At 35.7% G+C, this 11,316-nt stretch overlaps 1 protein-coding gene across 1 annotated transcript in view; it reads right to left on the bottom strand.

Annotated features, from left to right (window-relative positions):
• Nucleotides 1-7,824: 7,824 nt before the first annotated feature.
• The window catches only part of LOC134278260 (emerin homolog 1-like), a 12,845-nt gene continuing 9,353 nt past the window's right edge, over nt 7,825-11,316 (bottom strand). The window contains exons 5-6 of the mRNA XM_062760580.1: nt 10,196-10,282; nt 7,825-8,246 (exon numbers count right to left, since the gene is read on the bottom strand). Of these exons, the coding sequence (XP_062616564.1) occupies nt 8,051-8,246; nt 10,196-10,282 (283 nt within the window). The 3' untranslated portion in view covers nt 7,825-8,050. The remainder of the gene's footprint in view (nt 8,247-10,195; nt 10,283-11,316) is intronic.

Below are 11,316 nucleotides of genomic sequence, written 5' to 3'. Positions count from 1 at the left end.
GGGCATTCTGCATTGTAATGTTGCCATAAGGCTTATTTTAAAATAGAATAAGAATGCATTTACTTGCAGTTGATTAAAAATCTTGGAGTTTAAATTAGAAACATTTGAGAAAATCAAATTTCAGAGAAAAAAATATCATGTTTGATTATTATCTTCAGTTCATTTTGACTTAGATAAGTGTTCAGAGTATAAAGAAAATAAATTTTTTTTAAGGAGGAATGCCACACAATTTTTTATGCCCACCTTCGAAGAAGGAGAGCATATTGCTTTGCTGCTGTCTGTCGGTCCTTTTAGTTTCCATTCATTTTCTTCACAACTGTTACACATCTGAAATAAAACTTGGTATACAGGTATATCAGATGAATAACTAGGTCAAGTTCTGTTTTGGGTACAATCGCACCATTTTTGACAGAGTTATGCCCCTTGGACTTAGAAAAATTCCAATTATTTGCAGTTTCCATTCATTTTCTTCGGAGAGGTTGCACATATTGAAATGAAATTTAGTAACAGTTTAGTTAGATGAATTTCTAGGTCAAGTTCTGTTTTGGGTACTATTGCACCATTTTTGTTAGAGTTATGCCCCTTGGACTTAGGAAAATTCCAATTATTTGCAGTTTTCGTTCATTTTCTTCAGAGAGGTTACACATACTGAAATGAAATTTAGTATACAGATTTGTCAGATGAATATCTAGTTGAAGTTCTGTTTTGGGCACGATCGCACCATTTTTGACAGAGTTATGCCCTTTTGCCATTTTGGACTTAGAAAAATTCCAATTTGTGGGGGAGGGGGCATAAGTGTTTTACAAACATCTCTTGTTATTTTATAGATCTCTAAGTCAACAGTTTTAAACAATGGTTTCAGCATTGAAAGGCTGACATTAGCTCTTGAGGTCCAAATATATAAAAAATTAATTTCTCTAAATTTCTTAATTTCATTTCAATTTCTTTTTAAAATATGATTGACAAATATGTTCTCCTCATATGTGACTAGTTTTATGGTGTTTTTAACCATAGGTTTAAAAATATTCACAAATAATGTGTTTTATTTTCATAAATAATTTTTTATAGAAAAATTAAAAAGTCTAACAAGCCTTTCTTTACATATTTTATTAGATATTCATATGATGCATTCATTTACAGCAAAATTTTAACTCGAAAACATCTTATTTGGATATCAATAATTTTTTTCATTTTCTTTGAAAAATACAAAAAAATGAATATAAAATAATTAAGGGCTAATATCGGCCTTTCAATGCTGAAACCATTGTTTAAAAAGGATGACTCATAGATTTATAAAATAAAAAGTTGGTGTGGCATTCCTCCTTAAATTGACAGCTTTACTTCTTCTATCATCATGATTATAGGTCACCCGAGTTGCAATGTGACATATTGCTATATCTTTTGACATGTCATTTTCTTAACAACCATTACACATATGGAAATGAAATTTAGTATACAAAATTATCTGATGAATATCTAGGTAAGGTTCTGTTTTGGTTAAGATCATGCCATTTTTGACAGAGTTGTGCCCCTTGGACTTAGTAAAATTCCAATTATTTGCAGTTTCTGTTCATTTTCTTTGCAGAGGTTCCACATACTGAAATGAAAGTATACAGATTTATCAGATGTACATGTAGGACTCCAAAGTGCAGACTTCAAAGTCCAATGGTCACGCCAAAGTCCAATGGTCTGGGCCAAACACTGATGGTTTGACACGCCAAATCTGATGATGCTGAAAGCAATTAACGTTTATGACATCATAGTACTATTGCGCAGAAATGCGATGCCGCACCATACCAAGGCTCGATTGTTTAAAATACATAGAAATTAATAAATATTAAATGCAAAGACCCTTATCTCTTGGATATAGGTGCAAGACTAACACTTATCTGTCAATAAATGTGTAACAACTATAAGCTAGATATCTTGGATGGGTGCAGGACTAACCCAAATCAGTCCAATAGTATGCGAGGACTAACTTTAAAATCTCTCGAGTGAGTTCGAAGAAACACATTGGTGTTCAAGAACCAACCCATATCAGTTGAATAGTGTACAAGGACTAACCCTAATAGCTCTGGTATGCGAAAACAATTAAGCAAAATCAGTAAAATTGTATGCAAGACAAATGCAAAATCAATAGATATGAATGCATGACGTCGGACTATTGTGACGTCATAAACGTTGATTGTTCCTTTACACCATCAGACTTTGGCGTATCAGACCATCGCACTTTAGCGCAACATGTCTTGTTTGAAATGAGCCATCGGACCTTCATGTGACCATCCGACTTTGGCGTCCGTAAAGACAACAAGCTATCGGAGTTTGGCGCAGACCATCAGACTTTGGCATCACCATTGCACTTTGGAGTCATACATATATATATATATCTAGGTCAAGTTCTGTTTTGGGTACAATTGCGCCATTTTTGATGGAGTTATGCCCTTTTGCTAATGCTATGGCCATTTGTGCGGTGTGCATAAACTTTTTAGAATATGGGCCATAACTCAAGTACCCCTTGGCCAATCATTGTCAAATTTGTCACAGGACAAGGTATACTTCACCCAAGGGCTCCCATTTATACTAAAACTAGGGTTGGAACCCTTAAACAAGGTGTGATAATCAGAAAAAGAAAACCAAAAGTACTGGTTGCTAAAAGATCTTGTTCTCCAGAACCACCGGGCAGATTATCACCAAACTTACACACAAGGATCATGATATGTTGAAATTTTAAAATATTTCAGGTACAGTGTACTTTAAAGCTAAGAAACTTTGTTCAGTTGATGCATTTTTGGTCCTCAGAATGTGTTGAATTAAAAGATGGTCATGGTGACCTACTTTGGAATTTCTAGGCATTGTTTGAATATTTCAAATACTGTAAATCACTTTTTATTCGCGAGAACTTTATTTTTGTGTAATTACGCGAGACATTGAGCATGCGAAAATTTCATTCTCGCATATAATAGTATTCCTTAAGATTATATAGAGAAATATTCACAATACGTGAAAATTATGTCTCGCTTATAAAGATTCATTGACTATCTCGCGAAAATAAGGTGTCGCGAAAATTTAGTGATCTACAGTAATAAGTCTTCAGAGGAATTGTTATTTGAGGCATTTAAGGGTCTCGGACTTTAACAAAAACAAGGTCACTGTGACCTACTTTTGAAATCTCTTGACTATATCATTATAGCGAGCTCATTAGACTAACTTGTAAGGAAAGAGGAAATAACAGGCAAATTTCTCGGCGAAACATTCCCAGAATTCCTTTACTACCCAATGTCCTTTGCACAAATAAATAAATAAGTAATAACGTAGCATAAAAGGCTTTTTAGTAAAAATCTTTCAAAGAAACAAAAAATAACACTGCAATATGTTTTTCGACCAAAATTGCACTAGGAATGTAGTTTCAACCAGTCGCTCGGCTGCCTCCGTTAGCTCTGATGAGCTCCGTGACGTCACAGCTAGTTGAGATGTCTCGTGCGACTTGGTGTTTGAAGTGACTGGTCAATTTTTGATCCAAAAATATTTACATTTCCAATGTCTTTGTCCTAGATAAAACTACATATAGTTAATATACTTTATGTCCACATAAATGTACTGGTTCATCGATAGGCACGGTTTTAAAAAAAACAAGAGGCCCAGGGGCCACAGCGCTCACCTGAGCACAATGGCTAGGAAAAAGCACATATCAGATCAGAACTGAAAGTTTATTTGGGGGGGGGGGGGGGGGGGGGGTTCAAACTTGAATCTAATTTTAACCCCCCTTTTAACCCCCCTAGGGGTTCATGATTTGAACAAACTAGAATCTACACTACCTGAAGCTGATTCCATATTAATATCACTAATCATAGCTTTGAAGTACTTGAAAAAATGATTTTAAAAGGTTTCCCTATAAATCCCTATTTTAAAACTTGGGTCGGCCATTTTGGCCCCACCCTAGGCCCGGGGGTCATGATTTGAACAAATTTGAATCTACACTACCTGAGGATGATTCCACATGAGTTTCATCTTTCCTGGCCCAGTGGTTCTTGAGAAGAAGATTTTTAAAGATTTTTCCTATATATTCCTATGTAAAACTTGGGTCGGCCATTTTGGCCCCACCCTAGGCCCGGGGGTCATGATTTGAACAAACTTGAATCTACACTACCTGAGGATGATTCCACTTGAGTTTCATCTTTCCTGGCCCAGTGGTTCTTGAGAAGATTTTTAAAGATTTTTCCTATATATTCCTATATAAAACTTGGGTCGGCCATTTTGGCCCCACCCTAGCCCCGGGGGTCATGATTTGAACAAACTTGAATCTACACTACCTGAGGATGATTCCACGTGAGTTTCATCTTTCCTGGCCCAGTGGTTCTGGAGAAGAAGATTTTTAAAGACTTTTCTCATATATTCCTATTTAAAACTTGGGTCGGCCATTTTGGCCCCACCCTAGGCCCGGGGGTCATGATTTGAACAAACTTGAATCTACACTACCTGAGGATGATTCCACATGAGTTTCATCTTTCCTGGCCCAGTGGTTCTTGAGAAGAAGATTTTTAAAGATTTTTCCTATATATTCCTATGTAAAACTTGGGTCGGCCATTTTGGCCCCACCCTAGCCCCGGGGGTCATGATTTGAACAAACTTGAATCTACACTACCTGAGGATGATTCCACATGAGTTTCATCTTTCCTGGCCCAGTGGTTCTTGAGAAGAAGATTTTTTAAAAATGCCATTAATTTTTCTCTAATTCATAATTATCTCCCCTTGGAAAAGGGCGTGGCCCTTCATTTGAACAAACTTGAATCCCCTTTACCCAAGGATGCTTTGTGGCAAGTTTGGTTAAAATTGGCCCAGCGGTTCTTGAGAAGAAGTCGAAAATGTGAAAAGTTACGGACAGACAGACGGACGGACGGACAAAATGTGATCAGAAAAGCTCACTTGAGCCTTCGGCTCAGGTGAGCTAAAAAGCTCACTTGAGCCTTCGGCTCAGGTGAGCTAATAATGTGTAGGGCAGGACAAATAGACAGAAGCAGGGCTTGTAGCATGTGGATTAGCAGAATCAAGAGCATGTAAATTAAGGACTAACTGTCCAATTTTTAGCTCTACTGGTCAGAGACCAGAAGAGCTTATGCGATAGTAATGCGTCCGTCGTCCGTCCGTCTGTCTGTCTGTCTGTCTGTCCGTCTGTCTGTCTGTCTGTAAACAATTTTTCAAAATGCTACTCCTCCTACAGTTTTGGTCTGATTTCAATATTATTTGGCACACAAGTAGACTACACTAAGATACATAATTCTGTGTATCGGTTTTTGATTTCGATGAACGGTGTTGCCGTGGTTACTAAAAATAGAAATTTCTGTGAAATTCTTTCAAAATGCTACTCCTCCTACAGTTTTAGTCTGATTTCAATATAACTTGGCACAAAAGCAGACTACACTAAGATACATAATTCTGTGTATCGGTTTTTGATTTCGATGAACGGTGTTGCCGTGGTTACTAAAAATAGAAATTTCTGTGAAATTCTTTCAAAATGCTACTCCTCCTACAGTTTTAGTCTGATTTCAATATAACTTGGCACAAAAGCAGACTACACTAAGATACATATTTTGTGCATCGGTTTTTGATTTCGATGAACGGTGTTGCCGTGGTTACTAAAAATAGAAATTTCTGTGAAATTCTTTCAAAACGCTACTCCTCCTACAGTTTTGGTCTGATTTCAATATAACTTGGCACAAAAGCAGACTACACTAAGATACATAATTCTGTGTATCGGTTTTTGATTTCGATGAACGGTGTTGCCGTGGTTACTAAAAATAGAAATTTCTGTGAAATTCTTTCAAAATGCTACTTCTCCTACAGTTTTAGTCTGATTTCAATATAACTTAGCACACAAGTAGACTACACTAAGATACACAATTCTGTTTATCGGTTTTTGATTTCATTGAACGGTGTTGCCGTGGTTACTAAAAATAGAAATTTCTGTGAAATTCTTTCAAAATGCTACTTCTCCTACAGTTTTAGTCTGATTTCAATATAACTTGGCACAAAAGTAGACTACACTAAGATACATAATTCTGTGTATCGGTTTTTGATTTCGATGAACGGTGTTGGCGTTGTTACTAAAAATAGAAATTTCTGTGAAATTCTTTCAAAATGCTACTCCTACCCTTGGAAAAGGGGGTCCCCTTTAATAAACCCAAGGATCCTACAGTTTTAGTCTGATTTCAATATAACTTGGCACAAAAGCAGACTACACTAAGATACACAATTCTGTGTATCGGTTTTTGATTTCGATGAACGGTGTTGCCGTGGTTACTAAAAATAGAAATTTCTGTGAAATTCTTTCAAAATGCTACTCCTCCTACAGTTTTAGTCTGATTTCAATATAACTTGGCACACAAGTAGACTACACTAAGATACATAATTCTGTGTATCGGTTTTTGATTTCGTTGAACGGTTTTGCCATGGTTACTAAAAATAGAAATTTCTGTGAAATTCTTTCAAAATGCTACTTCTCCTACAGTTTTAGTCTGATTTCAATATAACTTGGCACACAAGTAGACTACACTAAGATACATAATTCTGTGTATCGGTTTTTGATTTCGATGAACGGTGTTGCCGTGATTACTAAAAATAGAAATTTCTGTGAAATTCTTTCAAAATGCTACTCCTCCTACAGTTTTGGTTTGATTTCATTATAACTTGGCACACAAGTAGACTACACTAAGATAAATAATTCTGTTTATCGGTTTTTGATTTCGATGAACGGTGTTGCCGTGGTTACTAAAAATAGAAATTTCTGTGAAATTCTTTCAAAATGCTACTCCTCCTACAGTTTTTGTCTGATTTCAGTATTACTTGGCAAACAAGTAGACTACACTAAGATACATAATTCTGTGTATCTGTTTTTGATTTTGATGAACGGTGTTGCCGTGGTTACTAAAAATAGAAATTTCTGTGAAATTCTTTCAAAATGCTACTCCTCCTACAGTTTTGGTTTGATTTCACTATAACTTGGCACACAAGTAGAATACACTAAGATACATAATTCTATTTATCGTTTTTGATTTCGATGAACGGTGTTGCCGTGGTTACTAAAAATAGAAATATCTGTAAAATTGTTTCAAAATGCTACTCCTCCTACAGTTTTGGTCTGATTTCAATATTACTTGGCACACAAGTAGAATACACTAAGATACATAATTCTGTGTATCGAATTTTAATTTTAATGAACGGTGTTGCCGTGGTTACTAAAAATAGAAATGTCTGTAAAATTGTTTCAAAATGCTACTCCTCCTACAGTTTTGGTCTGATTTCAGTATAACTTGGCAAACAAGTAGACTAAACTAAGAACATAAAGAGACTTTATCAACGATCATTATTCTATTTAGTTTCAAATCCCAGCTGCTTAAGTACTTTTCTCTTCCTTTGCTATAAGTTCAAACCAGTAGAACTTCAGTCTCGACAGAGACTTCTGGTTTTTCAGATGTATGGAATACCGGTACTCTATGAAATATCGATAAACACAATGTTGGGTCTCGTATATTGCCGCCTAGCAAGAATGTAGTGACATTATAACTTTTCTCTTCAACACTCATTCTGAATCTGATATATTAGAGTAATTTCTGTAGGAAGGGCATTAATATTTTTTAAAAAGTATTTTATATTAATCAAAAGTATTTTATATTAATCAAACAAAAATCAAAAATTCAATTTGATACAAACATCCGTACGTCATCTGATTATGAAAGATTTTAGAGCAGTTATATAGGACACGTCTTTTGGATTAACTCTGGTAAAAGACGGTGAAGAATCCATTTCAGACATTTTGATTTTACAATATTTATATCTTGACAATTTATTGTTCAAATATAACCAAAATTAATACATAATCTCTTGTTTTTATCAGACTAAAAATAAATACATACATATATGTATGAATTAAATACACCGCTACAATTACGCTACCAAAATGTTTACATAGGCAAGCCAAATTGCACATATTTACTGGTAAAACAGAACATTGTTGTGAAATCACAGTCCATAAGTTGGCAGAACAAATTAATGGTCAGCCTTTGATCTTGGGCACCCTGTTTCCAGATGATGGTTCCATGTTGATGTAGACCAGATAAACAAAGAAGAGGACAATGATGAAGATGAGGATCTTGGCGTACGTGGCCACGCCCCCCGCTGGCTGCGGTGCTGACCCAGATTCTCCTGTAGATTTCTCATCAGGCTCTTCATCTCCAAAATCTGGGGCACCACTGAAGTATACAAATATAACTTTATAAAGGAATAAATATCAGACATAGACAATTTAAAAAACACAGATATGGAAGATTTAACATTCAAATCTTAATGTATATCTTAATGTATATGTGTATTACAGTAAGAATAAGAGCATGGATCGAAACAAACAAAAAACTATTTGGCCACAGTATTGTTTGCATGAAATAAACTTAATGCAAAGTACTTGAGGATGCCTCCCTGTACCTATTTATATCCCTTATAATGGCCAAGCCTACATATTCCCATGTAAACCAATGGTTTCCTACGGTGGCCCCCAAAGCTACCCCTAGTGTGCAGACATGCGAGAGAAATTGAAATTCAATTGAAATTGAAAAAGGGTGTAGAGGCCAACTTCTCTCAGTACAAATTTTTTTCATTCAATTAGTGACTACATTTCCTTATATCAATTTCCTGTAGTATAAAGTTGGGGGAGGGGGGGGGGGGGCAACCATATTTTCAGTGAACATTTCCAATGATAGTAAAAGTAATGTTTGGAAAAAAGTGGGGCAGCCCCCCCACCCACCCCCCCTCAAATGTTGCTACGTGCCTGTTGAATAAATTATAGCTAGGCAAAATTTGGCTTGCATTGGTTCAATATTTACCAAGTTAAAAGAATTGTCAAATGTCTATGACATTTGGGTCAACCCTCGGACAGATTTCTACTCTTATTAAAGAAGTTAATATATAAATTCTCACCAGTCTACTCTTGTGACATATCAATGCTTATCTTCATTATAGGATTAAACGTTCTTTTTGAAAAATTTATCGATGTGTAAACTCTTGACATTTTACTCACAAACTAAATAAAAGTGCGAAGCACTTTTATGTTAATCAAGTTTGTGAGTAAAATGTCAAGAGTTTACACATCGATAAATTTTTCAAAAAGAACGTTTAATTCTTATAATTCCAATATCGAATTTTAAAAAATATTTAAATTATTTCTCTTTGAGGCCTCCATACAATCCGTTATTTCTGGATGGCGTAGGAATACATTTTATCGCAAAGGAACGTAATCGAGATGAATTTCGATAGAGTTCATCTTTAAGTTGTCAAAACAATCGATAAAGAAACTTATAAAGACTCATCGAATATTGTTTAAGTCAACAAATATCGTAATTACGAGTTACTTCAGAATAGTTCGTCCTTGACCATGGCCATGTTGACATGAACGACAACTCTCATAGCGAAAGTTGCAGACCGACGACGCCTTCGATTTGCACTTGTTTGTTAAAAGATTGCGGAACAATATAGAAAGTAAATATGAATTTGATGCTAATATGGCAAGAGTTTGAGGTACGTTTCGTTTCCCTGTCAAAACGATACAAACTGAGCTAATTTTCTTCGTATTATGAATGTCGAGACAGCGTTTTTTTAAATATTCACACTGCATGGTGATCGGAGAGTGACATAAACATTTTCATGGCGTCCGTCAGCTGGGCAATCCAGTTTGTCGCCAGTTTTGTTTTAATTAATTAAATTTGAAGTTTTTTGTATTCATAATTTAGCCAAAACAGACCAGAAATAACTGCTTTCATTCAATCATTGTTTATACGATAACCTAGAAGCTTTATCAAGAAAGTAGTTCTGATTGAAAAATTTTATCGATGTGTAAATTTTTTCTTAAACGTGTTCTCGTCCAATCAAAACACAGGAATTCAATACATAAAATGAAGATTGGAATTATACATGTATAAAATCTTGTGGAACTGCATGATTAGTCAATGATTAGACAGGTATTGTTTATTTCTGTGAATGCAACTCGTGATCAAATGTAAATCACACAAAACTGCACAATCTGATAGAAACCAAGATTCCACCACAAAAAGGGTGGGTCTAAGTTCCAACAGCTGATTGAAACAAATTATGACTAGTACATGCTTTAAGTATACTACCGTTGACAACCTGTATAATAAACATATTTTACCTGTCATCCATTTCATCTGCTTCTTCAGGTTCTGGCTTTGGTACTACTCTCTTCCTCAGTCTGGGAGACCTGGGTTTAGGTGCGGGCCTATAAAATTAGTAATACAGGTACCATAATTTGTGTTTGTATGAAGCAATAGAGTGGTTAACCCATTATGATTAGTAATCAGAAAAGCATCATGCTGCAATAATATTCTTTTTCATCACATTTTAACTTATAAATCACTTAAATCTCAGAGTTTGATTGTTTACAAATTAACAAAATTCAAATATATTTATATAACATGCCTTGAATTTCTATGATCTATTCCCTAACGCAAAGATGCTTGCTTTAAAAGAATATATCTGAAGAACCAAACCAATGTTACACTTAGAATCAATCTGAACAGCTAATTCATTAATGGTTCTCTTACAAAACAAGAGGCCCAGGGGCCACAGCGCTCACCTGAGCACATCAGGCTTGAATTTACTCCACCCCCCCCCCCCCTCCAGGCGTTCATCATTTGAACAAACTAGAATCTACACTACCTGAGGATGATTCCATATAAATATCACTAATCATAGCTTTGAAGTACTTGAAAAGAAGATTTTAAAAGGTTTCCCTATATATCCTTGGGTCGGCCATTTTAAAAGGTTTCCCTATATATCCTTGGGTCGGCCATTTTGGCCCCACCCTAGTCCCAGGGGTCATGATTTGAACAAACTTGAATCTACACTATCTGAGGATGATTCCACATGAGTTTCATCTTTCCTGTCCTAGTGGTTCTTGAGAAGAAGATTTTTAAAGATTTTTCTTATATATTCCTATGTAAAACTAGGGTCGGCCATTTTGGCCCCACCCTTGCACCAGGGGTCATGATTTGAACAAACTTGAATCTACACTACCTGAAGATGATTCCACATGAGTTTCATCTTTCCTGGCCTAGTGGTTCTTGAGAAGAAGATTTTTAAAAGATTTTTCCTATATATTCCTATGTAAAACTTGGGTTGGCCATTTTGGCCCCACCCTTGCACCAGGGGTCATGATTTGTACAAACTTGAATCCACACTACCTGAGGATGATTCCACATGAGTTTCATCTTTCCTGGCGCAGTGCTACTGGAGAAGAAGATTTTTCCTATA

Source organism: Saccostrea cucullata, unplaced genomic scaffold, assembly GCF_032062105.1.
Source record: "Saccostrea cucullata isolate Sc308-1 unplaced genomic scaffold, CSIRO_AGI_Scuc_v1 ctg853, whole genome shotgun sequence".
Classification (NCBI taxonomy): domain Eukaryota; kingdom Metazoa; phylum Mollusca; class Bivalvia; order Ostreida; family Ostreidae; genus Saccostrea; species Saccostrea cuccullata.
Note: the sequence above shows the minus strand (reverse complement) of the source record. Positions and strands in the feature narration are given on the sequence as shown.